This window comes from Copadichromis virginalis, linkage group LG14, assembly GCF_057382275.1.
Source record: "Copadichromis virginalis isolate Kocher_CV1m ecotype Utaka linkage group LG14, C_Virginalis_male_GT1.1, whole genome shotgun sequence".
In the NCBI taxonomy this organism is placed as follows: Eukaryota; Metazoa; Chordata; class Actinopteri; order Cichliformes; family Cichlidae; genus Copadichromis; species Copadichromis virginalis.
The window spans coordinates 31815236-31837405 of record NC_140631.1 but is presented as its reverse complement, the minus strand read 5'-3'; the positions used below and the strand labels follow the sequence as shown (position 1 = coordinate 31837405).

The following is a 22170-nucleotide window of genomic DNA, read 5'->3' as shown; positions in this document are numbered from 1 at the left end:
GCTTTATAGGCCAGCATCAGAACTTTAAAGTCTATCCTCTGACGGACAGGCAGCCAGTGTAAGGACCTCAGAGCTGGACTGATGTGGTCCACTTTTTTGGTCTTAGTGAGGAACTTTAGTGACGGTCTGACTCCGAGTCCCTCCTGAGCCTGACATTTGTACACCTCAGTCAAGCTGTCAAATGTTAAATAGCTTGTTTGCTTGTTTGAAAGGACTGCCAAGAGAAAGCCTCTTCTCTGTAAAAAGAACATTTCAGGAACAAAGTTGCATCTGAACAAACCATAGTACTTCTGGAACAATATCCTTTGAACAGATGAGACCAAAGTGGAGACATTCATCACACTGCACAGCATCATACTTGGCAAATCAAAACACAGCATATTGGAACAACCGTCTAATACCAACTATCAAGCACAGTTGTGGAAGGGTGCTAATATGAGCTTGTTTTATAGCCAATCATTGAGTCGACCATGAACTCCTCTGTATACCTTAGTATTCTAGAGTCAAATGTGAGGCCATCTGCGTGACAGCTAAAGGTTGGCTGAAATTATATCATGTAACAGGACAATGATCCCAAGCACAGCAGCAAATCTACAGCAGAATGTCTGAAGAAAGAAAAGAATCAGACCTCAACCTGATTGCAGTGTGGTGGGACCTTAAGAGAGCTACGTGTAACCGAATGCTCACAAACAACAATGAACTCCAGGAACTTTGTGAAGAAGAGTGAGCCAGAGTCCCTCCACTGATAAAGTCTTACAGAAAACAATCACTTCAACTTGTTGTTGCTAAAGCTGCTTCGACAAGCTACCGAATCATAGGGTGATTGTAAAAATGCTCAAGGACATATCACTGATGTCACACAAATCACAGAGGAGAAAAAACGTTCTCAGACTGATCTTTTGCCTTGTAAATTTCACTTATGTACACGCACTAATCTCATTGTACTTTGTTTAATGTGAGATTTGTGTTTGTATGCACATAAAACATTTGATCAGATAGTGTACTTCCAGCAGGAAGAAAAGGTTCACTTTTTAAAGGTGGCCGTTATGAGTTTACACACATCCATATTCCATTTGTACTCCAAACTGTCACCCAGAAATGAAGAGTTCCTCTTTCAAAGATAAATAAATCATAACGTTCTCACAGGACTGTTAAATAAACTCTGCTCTGGCAGGAAGCTGGAAATTCCAATGAGGGGGAGAGTGCAACTGTCCCTCTATTATGCACAGTCTGTCGGATAGCCACTTTGTCATTACCAGTGGATCTGCATTGCTCTGGGCTCTTGTGCTGTCTGAGTCTCTCCCCAGAGGTCTGGTGCAGCCCCAGAGGGTCAGGAGATGGGACGCAGAGTATGCTGCAACTGAACGCACTTGTCACTGTGGATCGTCCTCATGGACATAGCGCAGGCTAACAGGAGGAAAGCAGAGTACACAGATTTAACCCAATGTGCACGTTCACAGCCACATTAGAGCCTGTTTATGAATTTTGGGCTTTAGCAAATTATATAAAGCACACCATTATATCTTTTGAAATCAAGCAGAAAACTATGAAAATGTGAAATGGATTACATTTCTTTGTAAATATCATGAGTGGCAATTAAGGTGTAAAGCAATAGGCCTAGTTTAACACCATTACACCAGTGCCTGCCCTCTTTTTACCGAGCTACTTCCATCACATCTGGACTGAATCAGAGGGTCCTTTTACTCAAATCACAAAAATATTTCTTTTTTTTCATACTTTAAGTGGTTTTGATGCATGCAAGGTTGCAGTTTTACACATCAATGTTCAGATATTTGCTTTGCTAGGTCCCTTAGCGTGCAATCACAGGGGGCGACCTTAAGTTGCTGGGGTTTTATTTGATTCGGGGGGCCAATGCTGGATACAGACCCTGGAAAATATCTGGAGTCATAGCTATTTATTGCATCAGAATGAGCTGTTTTAAAGTCATTTTCAGGGCAAGTAGTACTTGTAGAAGAATTTTATGGGGGACAAGAAAAAACAGCATGGGGATGTTGCGTATAAGGTTCCACATCTATGATCTTTCTTTCCATTATTCAGCCTAATATACGCTGCTTATATGAAGCTCAGGTGGTGCTGTGTACAGAAAGGCAGACAAAGACTTGCACGACATTTATTGTTTTCATTAGAGAAATAGTCCAAGATCGGCACCCTGTGGTAAGATGGAGAATGACAGAAGAGTGGCGAAAATAATAAAGATCACATACATACACTATTTAATTTTTCTAAACGGGGTCCTTTCAGAAGAAGTCCAGCCTGCTAACATGCTGTAATTTTATTTAATATCGTTTTTAATAAAGGCGCTTTTCACTGGGACTAGGTCTGGGGCTATGTCACTAAACTGCAGTGAGAGAAGTGAGAGATTAAAAGTGAAACAGATCATCTCCATGTGTCTGTGAAACATTTTGATTTTATATTTTATATAATATTATTAGGTATTATACTCCATACTATTCTTGGACTGTTGTACATGTATGGCAAAAACAACAATAAAGAGCTGTCAGCAACATTAACAGAAATTTCACCTTTAATTTGTCTCTACCTGTACCATTTATTATTATTATTATTATTATTATTATTATTATTTCAACTATTTATTTATATTCTTGTTTAAATTTCCTTTCCTACATTTAATAATTGTTATATTTATGTGTTTATTTATGTATTTTGGTTGCCTTTTTAATAGTTGTGTTGTGAGCCAGCCAGGTGAAAGGTCAACCCAGACAGCAGACAGCGCCTTTGAATACTGAAGCTGAAATGCTGAAACACAAGAAATATGAAAAAAAAAAAAAACATACAAAAATAAATATAGTACAATATAATCGTAATTGTAAGTTTTGGTAGGTCATTGCAAAGAAAATAAAAAAATAAATGGCGAAGTGACATTAAAATTAAACTAATTAACATGATTATATAAATATATATCAGTCTTCTTTTTTCAGCTGTTCCTTTTATTTAGGGGTCACCACAGCAGATCATCTGCCTCCATTTCACTCTACCTCTAGCTTAAAGTGGTTGTATATCACCTGCACATTAACACCAGTAAGACAACGGAGATGGTGGTTGACTTCTGGAGAAAACCAACACCTATCATACCAGTGAACATCCATAGTTTGGACATCAGGGTGGCGGACAGTTACAAATATCTGGGGGTTCACCTTAAAAGTAGATTGGAGTGGTTTGATTACTGGTCCAAGGCTATGTACAAGAAGGGTCAAAGTTGGCTTCTGGGTCTTTTTGATCGTGCAGGACATTACTGAGGACTTTTTATGACCTGGTGAGGTCTATTGCAATTTTTTATGCAGTTTTCTGCTGGGGAGGTGGCAGCACGGAGAGGAACCAGAAAACAACTTAATACTCTAATGAAGAGGGCCAGCTTTGTCATGGCCAGTCCTCTAGCCGCAGTGTAGGACGGCCCACCATTTTTGTGTATGTATTATCATTCCCACTGCACTTTTTATACATATATTTTGTTTTGTTGTTTAATCTCTGTGGTGTGGCTTTTAGTGTATATTAGTGTGTGTGTATATAGTACATTTTCTACAAAAATGTTTTAGTCTTGTATTTTATTGATTTTTGCATTTTTAAAAGTATTAGCTTTTTTGTAAGTCTTGTTTTATTTTCTGTTTTTATTGTTTTCTAATATATAATTACTTCACATTTTGTCTCTGACCCTTGTGCTGCTGTAGCAAGTATATTTGCCCAATGTGGGATTATTATAATCTCTATATATTTAGCCGTAATATAAATACCAAATATTTTACATGTATTACATTTCTTAGTTAGTTATCGATCCTCCTTATAGAAAATATCTAAGGGGAGTATTGAGTTATCTGAGCTCGATTAGCTGTGCCTTCACAATCAGGGTCACTTGCGAGCTTTGAAAAATAGATGGAACCTAAACGTCGAAGCTGTTATTAAGTTTCATTTAAACGTAATCCTATGGACCGCCTAGCATCTTTTGCAAGTAAGTTTTAGTAATATGTCACAGATACACGTATCCACTTCAGCTTTAAAGTGTTATCGTCTATCATTTTTGGGGTTATTATCTCAGGTTAGCTATATTAAGCTGGGTCTGCTATGCTAACATTAGCGTTAGCGTGCAGCGATGCTAACACGGCGTGTTAACTACTTTAACAGCCTTTGGTGCCTTTTGTTATTGAGCTGCTTTTCAAACGGTGATGAAACATTATCATACATGGCGCTTTAAAGTTAGCATGTGTGGTTTAGCTTAAAGCTCGCTGTAAAGCCTAATAAATTGAAATCTGCAGTCTTGTTTACATTGTAAGCTCGTTTCATGTAAAGAAATGTCAGCTGATTTGTTATACAACCCTACCTGGTGACTTAAAGTGTTAAAATCACGTGATTTCAGATGACCCCTCCGATAAACCGCCGTGCAGAGGTTGTTCATCGTATCTGACTGAGCCTTATATCAAATGTGCAGAATGTGGACCCTCACCTTTCCTGCTGTGCCTCCAGGTGAATCGGTCACAAAAACTCTTAAATTTACCTGCAGACAAACCCAGTCCGACTGAAACTAAACATTTTGTTTCCCTTCAGTGCTTCACCAGAGGATTTGAGTACAAGAAGCACCAGAGTGATCACAAATATGAAATCATGGTGAGTGAAATAAAAAACAAACAAACAAACAAATAAAATCTTATCCAGTGTGGCTGTCTTTCAACATCAATGTTCATCTTTCACCCCGTTATGCAGACGTCAGATTTCCCCGTGCTGGAGCCTGGGTGGACAGCCCAGGAAGAGATGGCCCTGCTTGAAGCCGTCATGGACTGTGGCTTTGGAAATTGGTTAGTATTTTCTAGTTGTTTGGTGAGATTTCCTTATAAACTACATACACATGTCCTTATTTCTTAAAAAGCCTGAATGCTAAGATTTATGGCATGCAGTCCAGTTTCCAGAGGTGGGGTACAAGCTAAACGGGTTATTGGTCTGTCGCAGGACTAACACAGAGACAGATAACTGTGCACACTCACATTCATCTACTGTCACTTTAGAACAAGTTAACCTAAAAAGCAGTCTCTGGACTTTAGGAGGAAGCCAGAGTATCTAGTATTGTGCCTTATTTGGCCTGTGGCTTCGAACACAGCTTCTACTTGCTCTCAGGCAGCAAAAATAACCACTAACTTATTTTCCAACATAAATGTTTCATTTAATGGCAATTGCATCTCTTTAAGCTAATTTTTCAGATCATTGTGCATAAAAAATCTCTAAACATCTGTTACCGACAGTAACAAAGATAACAAGTGAACGAAATGTTGCAGAGAATTTCTCTTGTTTGCTTCTTTGTCTGCAAACTTCTACACAGTCAGGAGTTAAGCAAGCAAACTTGGCACATACAGTGGGGCAAAAAAGTATTTAGTCAGCCACCGATTCTGCAAGTTCCCCACCTAAAATGATGACAGAGGTCAGTAATTTGCACCAGAGGTACACTTCAACTGTGAGAGACAGAATGTGAAAGAAAAATCCATGAATCCACATGGTAGGATTTGTAAAGAATTTATTCGTAAATCAGGGTGGAAAATAAGTATTTGGTCAATAACAAAAATACAACTCAATACTTTGTAACATAACCTTTGTTGGCAATAACAGAGGTCAAACGTTTACTATAGGTCTTTACCAGGTTTGCACACACAGTAGCTGGTGTTTTGGCCCATTCCTCCATGCAGATCTTCTCGAGAGCAGTGATGTTTTGGGGCTGTCGCCGAGCAACACGGACTTTCAACTCCCGCCACAGATTTTCTATGGGGTTGAGGTCTGGAGACTGGCTAGGCCACTCCAGGACTTTCAAATGCTTCTTACGGAGCCACTCCTTTGTTGCCCGGGCGGTGTGTTTTGGATCATTGTCATGTTGGAAGACCCAGCCTCGTTTCATCTTCAAAGTTCTCACTGATGGAAGGAGGTTTTGGCTCAAAATCTCACGATACATGGCCCCATTCATTCTGTCCTTAACACGGATCAGTCGTCCTGTCCCCTTGGCAGAAAAACAGCCCCATAGCATGATGTTTCCACCCCCATGCTTCACAGTAGGTATGGTGTTCTTGGGATGCAACTCAGTATTCTTCTTCCTCCAAACACGACGAGTTGAGTTTATACCAAAAAGTTCTACTTTGGTTTCATCTGACCACATGACATTCTCCCAATCCTCTGCTGTATCATCCATGTGCTCTCTGGCAAACTTCAGACGGGCCTGGACATGCACTGGCTTCAGCAGCGGAACACGTCTGGCACTGCGGGATTTGATTCCCTGCCGTTGTAGTGTGTTACTGATGGTGACCTTTGTTACTTTGGTCCCAGCTCTCTGCGGGTCATTCACCAGGTCCCCCCGTGTGGTTCTGGGATCTTTGCTCACCGTTCTCATGATCATTTTGACCCCACGGGATGAGATCTTGCGTGGAGCCCCAGATCGAGGGAGATTATCAGTGGTCTTGTATGTCTTCCATTTTCTGATGATTGCTCCCACAGTTGATTTTTTCACACCAAGCTGCTTGCCTATTGTAGATTCACTCTTCCCAGTCTGGTGCAGGTCTACAATACTTTTCCTGGTGTCCTTCGAAAGCTCTTTGGTCTTGGCCATGGCGGAGTTTGGAGTCTGACTGTTTGAGGCTGTGGACAGGTGTCTTTTATACAGATGATGAGTTCAAACAGGTGCCATTCATACAGGTAACGAGTGGGGGACAGAAAAGCTTCTTACAGAAGACGTTACAGGTCTGTGAGAGCCAGAGATTTTCCTTGTTTGAGGTGACCAAATACTTATTTTCCACCCTGATTTACGAATAAATTCTTTACAAATCCTACCATGTGGATTCATGGATTTTTTTTCACATTCTGTCTCTCACAGTTGAAGTGTACCTCTGGTGCAAATTACTGACCTCTGTCATCATTTTAAGTGGGGGAACTTGCACAATCGGTGGCTGACTAAATACTTTTTTGCCCCACTGTATGTATGACTTAGAAACCTGAAAGTTCTTATCTATATCTGATATTACAATGTTATGTTGCCTAGGAATCACCTAAAAACAGACAGTACATGTTGGCCTGTTTATGCTGTTGACTGGCTGATGTACTTAATCAAACTGAGAAAAGTTTTAAAGAAATGTTGGGATGGGATGTTATTTTTGTAAATAAATAGGAAATAAATATTGGACTGATTGTATATTTATATAGAGCAAAATTTATCTACATCTATGTATGGTTAATGGCCCACTGTCTACTATTGTATTACTACACCTGTCAGTCTGACACAGTCCACGCCTCTTCTTTGTTTAAATAAAAACTGGTATGCAAGGTTTTGTTCAACGAAGTGCACTCCCGTATAGTAAATGAGGATTTTAGAACATAACTTTTCATAATAGTTGCATATTTATGGCTTCAAATCCCATTTGCTTAAGTACATTTAAACAGTTTTTTATCCATCATTAAATGTTTAATATAATCTTGAAATACCGTAAGCTTAACTCAAATGATGTAACATTGTTACTGTAAGGGTCACAATTTGGAGATGTTGCTATATTTGATTTTATGATCTACTTTTCTCAGTGTGATTAAGTTTATCAGTTTCTCAACATCTTGAATTGGCCAAACAGTACTGTAGCACAGGCCTTTATTAGTTGTTATAAAACTATAAATTATAAAACTATAATTTATAATTATAATTAAAATGAAATTATAATTAAAACTATCAATTATAGAGCTGGCTCCAGGCTAGTGCTATAATGTTGACCCATGTAGAGTTAACTGTCTGTTAACGGTTGCTACAGCTCAAGTTGCCCATCAGCTCGAAGCTGTTAAAACCCTTCCACGCTTTCATGCACAGGGAGAGAAAAACACGAGGGAGGAAAGGCTGAACAAGGGTCACAGTGCAGTCACCCATGTTTGAACTCAAGCTCACTAGTAGAAAAACTAGAATATCAGGAGATGGCGTCCTTCTCCCCGCGGGTAGCGATGTGCCAGCTGATGAATAGATTAAGGTGTAGATGAACTGTATAGTTGTTTTTTGTGTAATGCATTGTAGGTTCATATCCATGTATCTTGCAAATCCATTTTTTCCTCCTGTTTCTGCACAGCTTTCAAACTCTGATGATAAAGAAGTTGCTGTTTTTCACAGAAAATGTAATTCATAAGTAAATGAGTGAAACAAATCAGTTCAATTCTTCTAATTATGCCAAGCCTGCATAAGACTGAGACCTCTTCCTATAATTCCTGCTCTTTTTTGAGCACACTGAGTTTCATAGCCTGGAGGTTGAAACTCTTGAGTTGTAGTCACCACTCTGCACCACTGCATTCACAAACTGTTTTGCTTGCTCACAAGTTAAATATTAATTGTTTGACTTAGACGCCTGGTGATTGAAACTCAAATGTTTGATTTGGTGATGTCTTGAAAACAGAGATTAGGTTTTAGGACATGGTTGAAGTTTCTAATGAAGAACATTTTTTTTTCTCCCATAAAAAGGTGTTTGAACCATACAGTGCCATAACTATAGCCTTAGTTGGCTAAAAGTATCATATGAAAGCCTCCAGTTATTTTTGATCTGTTCCTTCTCCCTGCTTGTCTTCATCAGGCAAGATGTTGCGTATCAGATGCGCACTAAAACCAAAGAGGAGTGTGAGAGCCACTACATGAAGAATTTCATCAATAACCCACTCTTCTCCTCCACCCTGCTCAGCCTGCGGAAAGCAAAAGACTCTCGTGTTGCAGAGGGCGCTATTCCTTTTAAGCGTAAGCACCCACAATGTTTACTTCATTATTAAAAAGTGTTTAGATTAAGTTTGATTGTTTATTATTATTATTATTATTATTATTTATTATTTAGTTTTATTAAATATTATTCCAGGTTTCATTATGGGCCTTTAGGGCATCTAGAAGAAAGTTTAACATATAAAATTTGAAGCCACCGGCCCGACAGTTGGGCAGAAGCAGTTGGTGACTGAGGATCGTGTCTCATTTCCTGGCGGGCTTCAGGTCTCCATCTGTCACAGTGTTGACTGCTCCACAAGCATTTTAACGTCTTATTCTTGCATCATTTGACAAATTCAAAGTAGAGACAGACGGTTGTTACGTGTCTGATTTTATAAAATGCACAAAATTTGGAGGTGGTGCTCTTTGTTGATCTTTACATTTTTAAGCTTTATCTTGCTAAATTTTCTGTGATGCCACAGCGAGCGACGATCCCCCTCGGCCCACATTTGACTCGGTGCTGTCTCGCGACATGGCTGGATACATGCCTGCCAGAGCCGACTTCATGGAGGTGAGGGAACACATTTGTCCTGTAGCTGATTGTGTGTTTGGATGCATGGTAGCGCGAAAGTGCACAGAATAAAGGTATGTGTGGAAAAGATAAAGGTGGCTCATGAAGTACTTAAGTGGCAAGTTACATGAGTTAATTTTTAATGTGTTATATTTGTTTTGGCGTTTAAAACACAAAAAAGTGCTATGGAGCAGGTTATTATTAATCTTTCCCTCATCACGGATTAGTTTCCCAGTTCCTACTGCCGGAAAACTTAACCACAGCATGACGCTGCCACCACCATGCTTTACTGTAGGGATGCTTTCCTCCAAGTTCTGGGCATATGTAAAAGGTCTATGAATCTTCCTGTTGTTTGATTTGCTGTTTAATATTGATAGCATTTTCCCTTACGTGTCCATTCTATTAAAGGAGTTTGACAACTATGCAGAATGGGATTTGAAAGATATTGACTTTGTGGATGATGATTCAGACGTCCTTCGTGGTGGGTTACATTTTGTTTTATTGACAACTAAACAACAACAGTGTGAATCCCAGCATTTACATTACAAAACCTGTGAACTGTGTCGCACATGTTCTTGTTTTTCAGCACTGAAGCTTGCAGTTGTTGATATTTATCATTCAAGATTAAAGGAGAGACAACGGAGGAAGAAGTAGGTCTCCTTTAATTTATTATGGGATGAAAAATTAATTCAATGTAATGTAATGACTCCAGTGTGTCAGCAGGTGGCATCATAAGCCTTTATTGTGGAACCTCAGTTTCCACGATACTTCATTATACTTTCAGGTTGAAAAAAATGCATTTCATACTGTATTAAAATGAACAAGGCTAACAATTCCAACATCCTATCTACACCATTTAAATATTAATGATTTCATTACGCTAATACATTTATAACTTCTAATCTAAACCTTGTTATTTTCTTAAAAGCTTTTTAAAGACACGAATCCTGAGAGGGATTGTCACAAAGTCAGCAGCGTGATTATAATTGCATATTTAAGCCTTTTTCAGGCTCTCATTACAAGCCGCAGGGAGTCATTCAGGTGCAACTTACAAGCTGCGGGAACTTCTATTCAAACCCTGAATATATTTTTGGAAATTGGGAAAATGTGTCTGTCCCCCCAGTGAACGACGTGCATGCCAAGCTGCTTGACATTTTGCCCAGTTTTAGTTGGGCATGGAGAGCATTCTCACCAGAGGAGAGTTTGGAAAATGTTTTGAAGCTCATAGAAAATGTACTGTGCACAGTTTACTTGTAGCTAATCAGAGAGGCTACCGGGATCACACCCCCTGCTCACGCTCGTCTCACAGTCCACTGTAAATCCCAGTAATACTCAGTTCTGTTGTATGTATCTCACATTTATTGAGTTAAGTTTGGTGGGTAGAGAAATATAGATAACGTTGCATATGTAGCAGCAGTTAAAACAGTAAACAGTAAAACCCATTGTACCTAATAAAATGGCAACTGGTGGTTATCATTGGGTACTGGAAAGCCCTCAAATTCAAGTCACTGTGGGCTGCAGGAAATCACAATGACTATTTTTCTGTATTCTGATAGTCAGCTGATGTAATAAGAAATTGAAGTCAATTTTAAAGGTTTCTAAGGATATTAATCTGCCTTTAACACATTAGCTGTCATTCTTGGACATACACGGACAAGCGTTGCTGCAGCGTATCCATCACTAAATCAACTTTTAACGACTTCATGCTCCCTGAGCACGCTTGGAATGGCATGTCTGACTAGGAGGGAATGAGTGTTTTACAGCTCCCTCATCTGTCCCTGAGACCCGGTTTTATCTCTGCTAACTTGTAGCTTGTCAGAAAGGCTTTTAAGATCAGAAGTTGAGCTGAACCTTAAAGCACACTTTTTAGCATAATTGCAGGTTTTGAGGGCCTAAAGGCCATTTATTTTATTCCCCTCAAAACAGGCCTTTAAATAGTCATGAAAAGCCTTGAGCTTAATTTCCAGGCGTCCTAAATATTCCTCCTTCATTTATCAACAGGGCTGTTGGTTTTAAAGTGTTTCTGTATGTGGTTGAAAAAGATGTTGTGAAACTCAGACGTGAAAGTAGGAATCTCCTGAATGTGTCACATTTATTGCTTTTATACTGTTATAAGTCATTAAATTCATTTTCTGTAAGTAATTGTAAATGTTATTGTTCCTAATTTAATTAACATGGTAAGTTATTTCTGCTTGTTATTAAAAGCTTCAGTGTATTAATGCGTAATGTCGATGCACTCAGTGTCCAGTTTGTTGGGTGCAGTGCAGCTTGGACGTCTTCACAAAGATCAGCATGCTCAGTTTTTGTTGCAGATTACTTTGCAGAGGATTGATTCAGCTCGAGGATCAGTTTGGAGAATGTCGTTTGTGGGCTGTAATGCAGAACCTCATTATGATGTAATGTGATGGACACGAGCACACCAAACTACAGCCCTCAAAATGATCATATAGTTGATATATACTGTATTTTTAACTTTCCAAAGTGTAGCGTAAGTCAGAAAATAAATGTCTACATCCATGTCTTTGTTTCTTTCAGGATAATCCGAGACCATGGATTGATCAACCTGCGGAAATTCCAGAGTGAGTCCTCTTTTGAAACACTCTTGGGGTTGGCTGCGACAGTATTCATAGCAGCTCAGGGAGACATGCGATATCTGGCAGCCAAATCGGCACAGAGGGTTTCTATGGATGCATGCAAATAACTCCGCTGTAATAACCACCGTTAACCTCCACGGCCCCTCTGGTAGCTGATGTGTGGCAACTGGCCGCGCTTATATTTACAGCGAAGGGTACGAATAGCCTGCGTTGGCTCGAGTGTGCCGCGGCATAATTGCAATCACAGTGCGGTGAGCTTTGCTGCCATAATGGCTGAAGTGTGTCAGGAGAAAGAGAGCTGTTTTTATTGATCCACCCGTTACAGGTTGGGTTGCAGCGAGCTCAGTAACGTAATTCTTTGCATCTCTGGGGTTTTTTTTTCATTACACAGCGAGAACTGCTGTGAATGGATTTGTCCAATTAGAGCGTGTCTTTTTAAACTATGTGCGACCACCCTGCCCTTCGTTATATCTCCATGTGTTGCTCTGTGAAATTGTCTGTGGTTGGGGAGTTGAAGAGTTCTCCCCTCATGTTTTATTTATGTATCCTCCAGCCTCCAGTTAGCCCTCCTTCCTCTTTTTCCCTTATCTCCCCAGTCTTTGGAGACAAAAGGGAACTCGGAGTAGCTGTAGAGCTGCAGACTGGTTGTCATGGAGACTGTCAAAGTGTGTGTGTGTGTGTGTGTGTGTGTGTGTGTGTGTGTGTGTGTGTGTCACATGCAATAATGGAAGCAGTATCTGAGCCCAGGAGGCTCACGGTATCATGTCTCAGTGACTGCTGGAGGCAGAATGACCAGCGTTGTTGTTTCAGGACAGCGATCTGTTTGACGTCCTGTAAGAGCTCGCCTCTCTGAATGATTCAGGTTACGTTGCTATTTGCAGTCAGAGTTTTGTGTGCCGATCATGTGAAACCACACACAGGTCCAGCATTGATGTCTCCTCGGAGATATGAACATTTTTCCTTGTGTTGCTCAGAGCATGACTTCATGTGTTTAGCCTGAGATGGCAGCTGATAATTAGCTCTCGCAGGCTGGAGTCTGACGATGGAATTTGACCCTGACACACACACATCAGCTTTCCTCGGTGGCTTTGACACTTGTCTGTTACTCAGCAACACGGGCAATGCTTTCACATGAGCACAACAAGCGCTTTCAGAGTGAGAGCTAAACATGGTGAATACACAGCAGTGGGGCGTTACTGTGACAAATCACAGGGACAGGGTTGCTGATTCTGTTTAATTTCATTCATTTTTTCTTCCTGTAGTGCTCCTTGACTACACTTTCAATTAGAAAAGATAGGGGACCAAAACTAATTGTAGAACTGTTGCATTAAAATCATTGTTGGCTTTGAAATTTGAATCTTTTGGCCCCTTTTGATTGCACTGTCAAGTTAAACCATCGGCTATATGCTAGCTGGACAGTTTGTATGTATTCAGCATTTATAGCTGAAGAAGGCACGCTGCAGCTTTGTACAGAAATGTGCGAATTCATTTAGGCTGTTTAGATTTGAATTAGGTACGAACACCAAATAGTCATACACAGAAAAATTGTTCGGGTTGTTCAGTCTCCTCCTCCGACTGATGAAGGTTGTCTGTGTGGAAATTACTCAGTCTCAAAACACTTTTGTAAAGTGACAGACTGTGTGCAAAAACAATTAGTGAGCGTACCGCCTCTGTCCGACCTGAGCAGTCTGGAGGTGAAACTGCCTTGAAACTCGCCATTATTTACTTGTCTGTAGACAGGGGGCGGGGCAAATTAAAAGAGAAACCTGAGCCCTTGACCCTTGCGATGAGGGTTATGCAGTGGCTCTGTTATTGCTGTGAGAATCATTTTTCCAAATGGTTTTTGCTCACTTGTCTCCTTGGAGTGAAGAGTCACTGCAAATCAATAAAGTTGATCTGAGTGTTCACCTTAATACTGTGATAAAGCATTTCTGTTCTGGTCTCTACTGTGATGTAATGAAAATGATGTGAGTCGTTTGCTGTGGCATTTGCGATCTCCAGATCTCATCCCTGCTGAACATGTAGTGGACAGCGGTCGCGCCGTCATCGTAAAAGCAACAGATAAGGGGGAATATCTTTTTATAAGGTATTCCATCTCTCCTGTAGAGTTTCCGAGACGCAGACAATCATTCATGCCCTTTACTATTTTTGCTATTTTTCATCTTAGAGTTCTTTTCTTTTATCTCTACCACCGTCCCGTTTTTGGAGAAATCCTTTTTTTTTTCGTGACAGCCCTGAATATTTTTGATCAAATATCATTTTATTACAGCCAACCTTAAACAAAACAATGTTTAATTCATTGTTCTTCAGCACATCCACTGAGTTATAGATGAAAGCACACAACAGGTGTACGCTGATGATGTGTGGTGACATTGACAACCAGCAGTCTGAGGGAACCTTTAAGTTGCTTTAAAAATCTCCCGGGACTACAGTTGTCAGGAATTTTAGGCAAAATGTGTGCAAACCCATGGAACGTTGAAAGTGTTCTGTTGGCATATTATAACCCAACACAGTTTAACTTTTTTTTTTAACTTGTCACCCACGTTCAGCTTGTAATCACAATTATCAAAATGTTTTGATGGATTTTTTCCACTTGAATTTTTTCTATATATTGCTAGTTCAGGACAACTGTTGTCTCACGGTGCTTTATATTATGAAATTATATATTTTCAGTTCAGTGTTTGTCGATCCCCAGGATATGACAGTCACATATGGGGAGAAAGAAAAGCTCAGTTTTAACAGAGAGAGACAGCCATCTGTCACAACCTTTTGGGGAGAAGGATGAAAACAAATGGGACAAAACAAACTGAAGGAGACAAAATGCAAGAGTGCATCAGAGGAAGTCCCCAAGCACTTTTGCTGAGGTCTGTTTGTACCAACACACCTAAGCAGTGGTTCAGGTTAGCAGACCCCCTGCAGACTATAAGCTTTATCAAAAAGGAAAGTTTAAAATCTAATCTTGAAAGTAGAGATGGCATTTGTTTCCATAACTCAGAGTTCGTCAGACCCATTCTGCTTTTGGAGATTCTGTGAACCACATGTAAGCCTGGAAGCTCAGAGCAAAGAACTCTGTTGAGATGATATGATGCTATTAAGTCTTTAAGTTATGATTATGTCTGTTCATTCACTAAGTTATGATAGGAGAAGGGTTTTAGGGGCAGTAAAATGATCCAGTGTCACCTCTTAGATAAAAGGTTCTCTGTTTAAATCCACCTGCTGGCTGTGGACCTTGTTTTTTCCCCAGTAAGCCAATTTCCTTCTACAGGCCAGAGACATGCATGTTAGGATACATGGCTGTAGGTGTGAATGTGAGGATGAATGGTTGTCTGTCTCTGTCGTAGCCTTGTAAAGGAACGGCAAACTGACCAGAGTAACCCTGGCTCTTGTGATAGCTGGGATGAGGTGTTGTGGACTGTGAGTTTAGAAAAGGTGGATAAAATTGTTGTGTTTTTTTTTTTTTTGTTTTTTTTGTTTTGTTTTTTTTTTTTTTTGGGGGGGGGGGGGGGGGGTTCTTTTCATTTTTTCATGGATCAACAGTGTTGGATGCTGTTTTGGAAAAACAGAAAAACAAGAAACACACAAATCTGTCAGGAATGCAACTAAATAACTGGAACCTAATCAAAAAACATGTGACGTGTTTTGGTTTTTGTTTTGTTTTTTTGGTTTTTTTTTTTGTTTGTTTGTTTTTTTTAAAGCAAATCTGAAAATTATTGGATAACAAGGTTTTAGCATTAAAAATCTAATTTAGATCAAAGAGCTGCTACTTCTTGCTTACAGTTAGTCACTCCGTCCCGCAAGGGAAATATTGTGTTACAGCAACAGGATCAAGATTAAAAGTGGTACAGTCTACAGAAAATAAACAACATAATAAAAGTGCCACGGGTGCACAGAGAGAGCCTTATACTGTGAGAGAGTGCAAACATTTCATACATACAACAGTGGTTAAAGAAAAACAACAAGAGCTAAGTTAACAAAAAGTAAACAGTGAGACTGAGAGATGTGCAAGAGAGTAGTGTAAATTGTAAGAAATTAAGAAACAGTTGCAAGAAGGTGTAATAAAGAAATGTGTGTGAAATCCTTTTGCTGACAGGTGTGTTCACCTGTCAGAACAAGAACGGTTACTGTACAGTTAACCCCTACAAGAACATGAATAAATGATGGTAACTAACAGTATTGTTACTTCAGGGCAGCTATTCCATAAGCCTTACATTGGGTTGTGGTTAGATAAATCTGTTAAGCACTGTTTGCGTGGATGCTGAGAGACCATACAGGCCATTTAGTAGCTACAGGATGCAAATTCTCCCCTTGCACCAGCTTCAGAGAATCATAGCGGTGCATCTACAGGGTGACTGTGATAAATGTTGGTAATATTTACATGCCTATATGCACAGCATTGATGCAGAGCTGCAAGTTGACGGCTGTTCTCTGGTGGTTAACTGCAAAAAAGAAACCAAATTACTTCACCTAGAATGCAGTAAAAAAAAAAAAAAACTGCTCACGTCTAAAAGTGTCTGCTGGGGATATTTTTCTTTCATATTTCTGTTTTATATTTGTTTGTATCTGCCTGCCTACTCACATCTCTCTCTCTCTTTCTCGTCTCTCTGTCTCCGGTAGTGCTGGAGCGATGCTACCCAAAGGAGGTGCAGGAGCTGTATGATGTCATGAGAAGATTTGCCAGAGTGGTTGGACCAATTGAACATGACAAATTCATCGAAAGTCACGCATGTTAGTATCTGGCTGAGTTCACATGGCAGGGTTACGTGCAATTTAAGCAACTGTCACAAACACAGAGAATCAATTTGACCAGTTTTTGCCACACTGTCTCAGCATCGCACAGACGATCGCAGCGTCAAGGGAGGTTATTTTTAATCTTTGTGGGAAGGTAATGCCAGACCCCTTCCTGTTTTTCTCTGAGAGATTCCCACGTTTCCACTAGGTCTGTGTACAAATTAAAGAAAATTCTAACACGAAATGTCTTCATTAGTCAGCAATGCTTCTTGACACAGGCTTATCAAGTTTTTGAACCTCTGCTGTCATTTGGATATCTCTTAAATTGGCATCTCACAGACAGTTGCAGTTTCCTGGCAACCAGCAGGGACTCCAGGAAGTTGCAGTTCATTGCAAAGAAATAGTCAAGCACCTACATCTCTTTAAACAGCAGATTTTTATTTTTACACTTCACATATATTAAGGTAATTAGTCAGCTTTGGAAGTGCTGACTGGATTTTTTTCTTTTTCTTTACATGTTGGACGGAGCCTGGCTAGCTGTTTCCACTTGTTTACCATCTTTATGCTAAACTAAGCTAAGTCTGCTCTGGCTGCAGTTCGACAGCCAGCACACAGTTAGATTAAACAGGCATGTATTAGGTTGGTTTCAGTCTTCTTAACCTTCAAGTTGAACGCTAATCCTGCTACAAGAAAAATCGTAACTAATCTTTGGAACAACCAGGATTTCTTAATCGATTGATTACTCATAACATGTAGTATAATCAAAATCACTTTCACAGTTATTGAGCAACACATTCTCGCTGTTAGCTCTGCACAAAACTGGTGAGCTGTCCAGGGTGTACCCCCTGCAGCTGGGTTAGGCTCTAGCACCCAGTGACCCTGCGTTGGATAAGTGGAAGATGGATAGACGAACTAAACTGATAACGTTATTTTTTGGACCACACTAATTAGTCAGTCATAGCGCAGGTTAGTGATTTCTTTAAAAAAAAAAAAAAAACTCAGGATACTAGAAAGACCTGCTCTTATGGTCAAGGACTTACGGTTCATGTGAACCGTGCATCTATTGCAACAACTTTTTCAGGACTGCAGACAAATCATTGCAGAGCTGCACAAAGCTAAAACTACACTGTTAATTGGTTCACAGTAGGACAAAGTGTCCATGCATGAAGAAAATTCAGGACTGTCCCTAAAGGTGGACGTGCTGCAAAGTTCACAGTGAGAACAAGTCCATTGCTTAAAAAGGAGGGGGGAAAAAAACACCAGGATAACATCAAAGCCTGCAGGATTCTCTACAGTCTGCTGAAATCCGTGTTCATGTGTCTGTGAATGAAAGCAGTCTGCAACAGACCAGCTGGATGTCCCATAACAATTCCTTGGCAGTGTCCTGAAAAGCAGTGCACACAAATAAAGCTTGTTGGGGATTTGCTGTCCCTGTTTGTATCTAATGTATCAAAAAAAATCAGGACACCAGTTCATAACCCAAAGTTCAGGAGAGGCTAGGTGATACAAAAAGACAATGACCTAGATAAACAACAATAAAACAGTTCAAACCTGGAAAAATTAGAGTCCTGGGCAGCAAACAGGTTGCTGGTTCAGATCTCCTGGTCTACTGCAGCCTTTCTCTGTCGAGTTTGAATACTGTGCATGTAGGTTTTCTGTGTACTCCGGCTTCCTCCCACAGTCTGAAGCTTGGTAGATTAATTGATGGTGTTATATCGGCCATAGATGTACTAATCTGAATATGAGATACTAAAAATATGTAATGGAGCTTGATGCTTCTAAATGTTGTTTTTTTTTTTTTTGTTTTTTTTTTTTGTTTTTTTTGGGGGGGGTTACTCATGTCATGAAAGTCATAAAAAGTCCAGTAATCAATTCAGACATTGATGTTTTCTTTTGTGTCTTTCTCAGTAGTCCTCGAGCCGTCCAGTTCCCAGATGTTGATTTAATTTTTTATGAATGCTGTATGAAACTGTTCTGAGAAGCACAAAATGCTTACTCATTGTGCTAAATGAAATGTGAGCTGCAGCTGTGTGAAAGTGAGTTCAGGGATCTCTGCAACAGTCTGCACAGGTTTGCTTTTAACTGCCTTCATCTCTCTCTCTCTTTGTTTCCAGTGGAGTTTGAGCTGAGGAGAGAGATCCGCAGGCTGCAGGAGTACAGGAAAGCAGGGATCAAGTCTTTCTGCAGTGAGTCAAGTTTGAACTTTTCTTTCCCTCCTCCCCTGAACAAAAACTTCATTTTAAAGTTGTGTGCATAAGCAGGAAAATGTGTTTATATTCAGGCTTGCACTTTATTTTTAGTTCAGTTCAAATCAATTATTTTTTGCTGCACCAGCAGAACACTCACAGTGTTTGGATCATTTTTGGAATTTTAATCCTGGACCAGCTTGTTAATGTGTGCCACGGAAAGACTAAAAGTGCGCAGGCTCCTAGGGCTTTTCTTTGGTATGTGGACTGTTGATCCAGCAGAGTAAGACATGTGAGGGTGTTAGCTTGAACTGTGCGAAATTGTAAAGGACATTTTTGGCAGTTTCTGATACTTTATGGCCTAAACAGCGTAGCAGTTTCGAGTCGCAGCCCTAATTTTGTACGCTCTTTGTTCACCTTTCTGTGCAATAGGTGCCAAGGTGTACGAGCGGGTGAAGCGAATGCGTGAAGACGAGCGGAGGAAGAGGACCATGCTGTGTGACGTGCTGCAGTACATCCAGGATGGCAGAGCCTGTCAGCAGTGGCTCAGCAAACAGGCTGCAATGTAAGGCTCTAAACTCCCCGCTTGTAGCCCAGCGTGTAATAGAAGGGCTGGTGAAGCCGCGCTCTCCGGAGACACTGACCTCTGTCATCACTCCCAGCACTGTTCATGCTGAGATGAATCGAGCTGTATTATAGAGCATCTCGCTTACACCACAGTCTCTGCTGTATTTTTAGTCCTTTTAATGGGTTGCTGCTCCTCTTGTTTTCATCCTTTTCTTTGGATGTTATCCAAGTTCTTCCAATTATTCTACCTTTTAAAAAAAACCTTGAATGCTATGATTCTTCTTTTCTGGCTGATGATCCTGGAGTGAGAGTAGTGAACAAAAGCCCAGGGGTGGGTGTGTGTGTGTGTGTGTGTGTACATATATAAACATGGCAGCCAAGATAATAACACTTTTCTTAATGATTGCAGAGATGCTGGAATCACTCCAGCTGTCACAACAATCACAGTGTCAGGTACGGCGTTTCTTTCCACCTTTCCTTATGTATTCTGTCCTCTCCGTGGCTCCCGGCACATTAATGCAAACAACTTCTCCATTTATCTGCTCAAAAATAGCCCCCTGCTTGCATATTTTCCTAGCTATTTTTGTTTCCCTTTCAAATTAACTGCCTTTCCCTAACCTCCAGAGCACAAATGGGACGCACACTCCCACATGGCTATATTTACACAATTTGCACAGCGTAAATATTTGTTCGCCCGTCTCTTCGATGCAAAGGAATTAACTGCATGTTGCCAGGCTGCTATTATGTTCTCTGAAGGGTTGGCTAACATTGTGGTGCTGAATTTCCATTTGACTGTAGAAATTTTTTGCTCCACAGCAACAGGTAGGCGGAGCGCCCCACCTCTCAACCTGACCGGACTGCCGGGAACAGAGAAGCTCAACGAGCGGGAGAAAGAGGTAAAGATATGGTCAGGCAGATGGAATAAGGGTCAATATGCGTTAAGTCGTTTCTCATTAGTCATCTGCTTACACATCTATGTCAACAACATGGCCCTGGCCTCTCTTAATGACTTCCCTCTGTCATGGTTTGGATCTCCATTTTGGACAGTGGTGTTGGGAATCTTATCAGAAGTGATGGAATTATGAACACAGAAAAGTACAGTCAGATTTGGATCCATCGTGGAATACTATCTGAAAGCATGTGATTGTCTTAATTTTTCCAGCTTGACAATGATGCCAAATACACTGCCATTGGAATAAAAGCATGCCCAAGTTGGAAAAATACATAAATCACTTCACGTATTTTCTTAGAAAAAGGTAAAGAAATGAGAGTTGGCTCAAGACTTTAGCACTGTATTTACCGGTGTGTTTGTTTTTTAAAGCTACTACCTCCGTTTCTAAACCCTGTGTTTATTTTGTGGTTGTAGCTGTGTCAGGTGGTGCGGCTGGTACCGGGCGCCTACCTGGAGTACAAACAAGCTTTACTTAACGAGTGCAGACGGCAGGGCGGGCTGCGGCTGGCGCAGGCGCGGGCGCTGATCAAGATCGACGTCAACAAGACTCGCAAGATCTATGACTTCCTAATCAAAGAGGGTTACATCACCAAGGCGTAGGAGTGTTTGACCACAGTGGGAAGTTCGATCGTGGTTAGTGTTTAGTTTGTTTTTAATCTTGTAATGTTGTCAGCTCAAGTTTTGTAAGACGTTCAGATTGTTGCTGCTTGTTATATTATAACATTTGTTATTGTGTGTTTTTAGTTTAAATGTACTCAAGTCTTGTATAATTGTGAGAAGAACAGGGGATTGTATTAAAATTATGTATTTATTTCTCCTGATATAAAGTGTTAGAAAATGACCTGATGTACATGTTGATATTTTTAAACTGTAAAAGAGCCGCTTGGATTAAAATTCTTGGTAACTTTTTAGTTTACTGTAGGTTTGAATTAATAAGCGGATTCATTTAGTGAAATTAGGAACCGGAGCACCATTTGGTCATAAATGTGAGGCTTGTCGAAACCATACAATTCAGTAAATTTTATAGTAAAATTATATTTATAACATGAATATTTACTTCAAATCTTTTTTTTAGCTGTTTTTGTACTTCCTAGTGGAGATCCGTTTGCATTTGCAAAAAACAAGTGATGAAAGGAGCTCTTTTATGAAATGAGTGGTTTTTCAGGGCTGCTTATAGAGCAAGGTAACTGTTTTTTTTTAATCAGATGTTGGTGTGAGTGGTCTCTGCCCATTTAACTACTCCTGGAAAAACAAAAACTATTCTAATGATTGTCTAACCATGTCTTTATTGGTTTTTACTGAGGTGTCAAAACTCATCATTGAGGAAGAAGTCATCAAATGCTGCTTTCATGGGGGAAAGAGTATAAAAAGAAAACATAATTTCATTGTAATTTTTTTGGAAAGCTGCAGAGGTGAAAATTGTATAACTGGCACAAGCCACATAACTGCAGCACTGAGGGTTAAAATGATAATAAGCAGCATCCTCTTCGGGATGTCATGGCTGTTAGATTGGATGTAGTTTTAATTAATGCAGACAATAAAATCAAAGTCACTCGATTACTCAGCTGAACCTTCCTTCTGTGTATCAGTCAAGTCTCCATCCCACCGTGACCTGAGCTTTTGTTTGGGGTTGATTTTTTTATTTTTTTTATTTCACCTAGCTATTTGGGGATTGTTTGTCCTCACATGGGGACAGTTTAGTTTAAAGTAAAACACAATAAAGCTGCCGTTATTTGACAAAGTATAAAAGACTTTGTTAAGCAGAATGAAGTATAAGGTGCAGAAATATCAAATTTTAATGTCCCCATTAGAGATGGCACGATACCACTTTTTTATGTCCGATACCGATACCGATATCA

General features: G+C 40.0%; 1 protein-coding gene across 3 annotated transcripts; it reads left to right on the top strand.

Annotated features, from left to right (window-relative positions):
• Positions 1-3863: 3863 nt before the first annotated feature.
• Positions 3864-21871, top strand: tada2a (transcriptional adaptor 2A). Of its 3 annotated transcripts, XM_085430474.1 has the most exons (16): positions 3868-3985; positions 4391-4497; positions 4579-4638; positions 4735-4826; positions 8598-8755; positions 9196-9284; positions 9693-9765; positions 9871-9934; positions 11597-11680; positions 11820-11863; positions 16493-16603; positions 18721-18792; positions 19225-19357; positions 19769-19812; positions 20176-20255; positions 20726-21871. In XM_085430474.1, the coding sequence occupies exons 1-16, from the start codon at positions 3961-3963 to the stop codon at positions 20909-20911; spliced, it is 1422 nt and encodes a 473-aa protein (XP_085286600.1). In that variant the 5' UTR covers positions 3868-3960; the 3' UTR covers positions 20912-21871. The 3 variants fall into 3 exon arrangements, with proteins under 3 accessions (XP_085286602.1, XP_085286600.1, XP_085286601.1); XM_085430475.1 differs by lacking the exon at positions 11597-11680 and having other exon boundaries at positions 3869-3985; XM_085430476.1 differs by lacking the exons at positions 19769-19812; positions 20726-21871 and having other exon boundaries at positions 3864-3985; positions 20176-20243.
• The last annotated feature ends 299 nt before the right edge of the window (positions 21872-22170 follow it).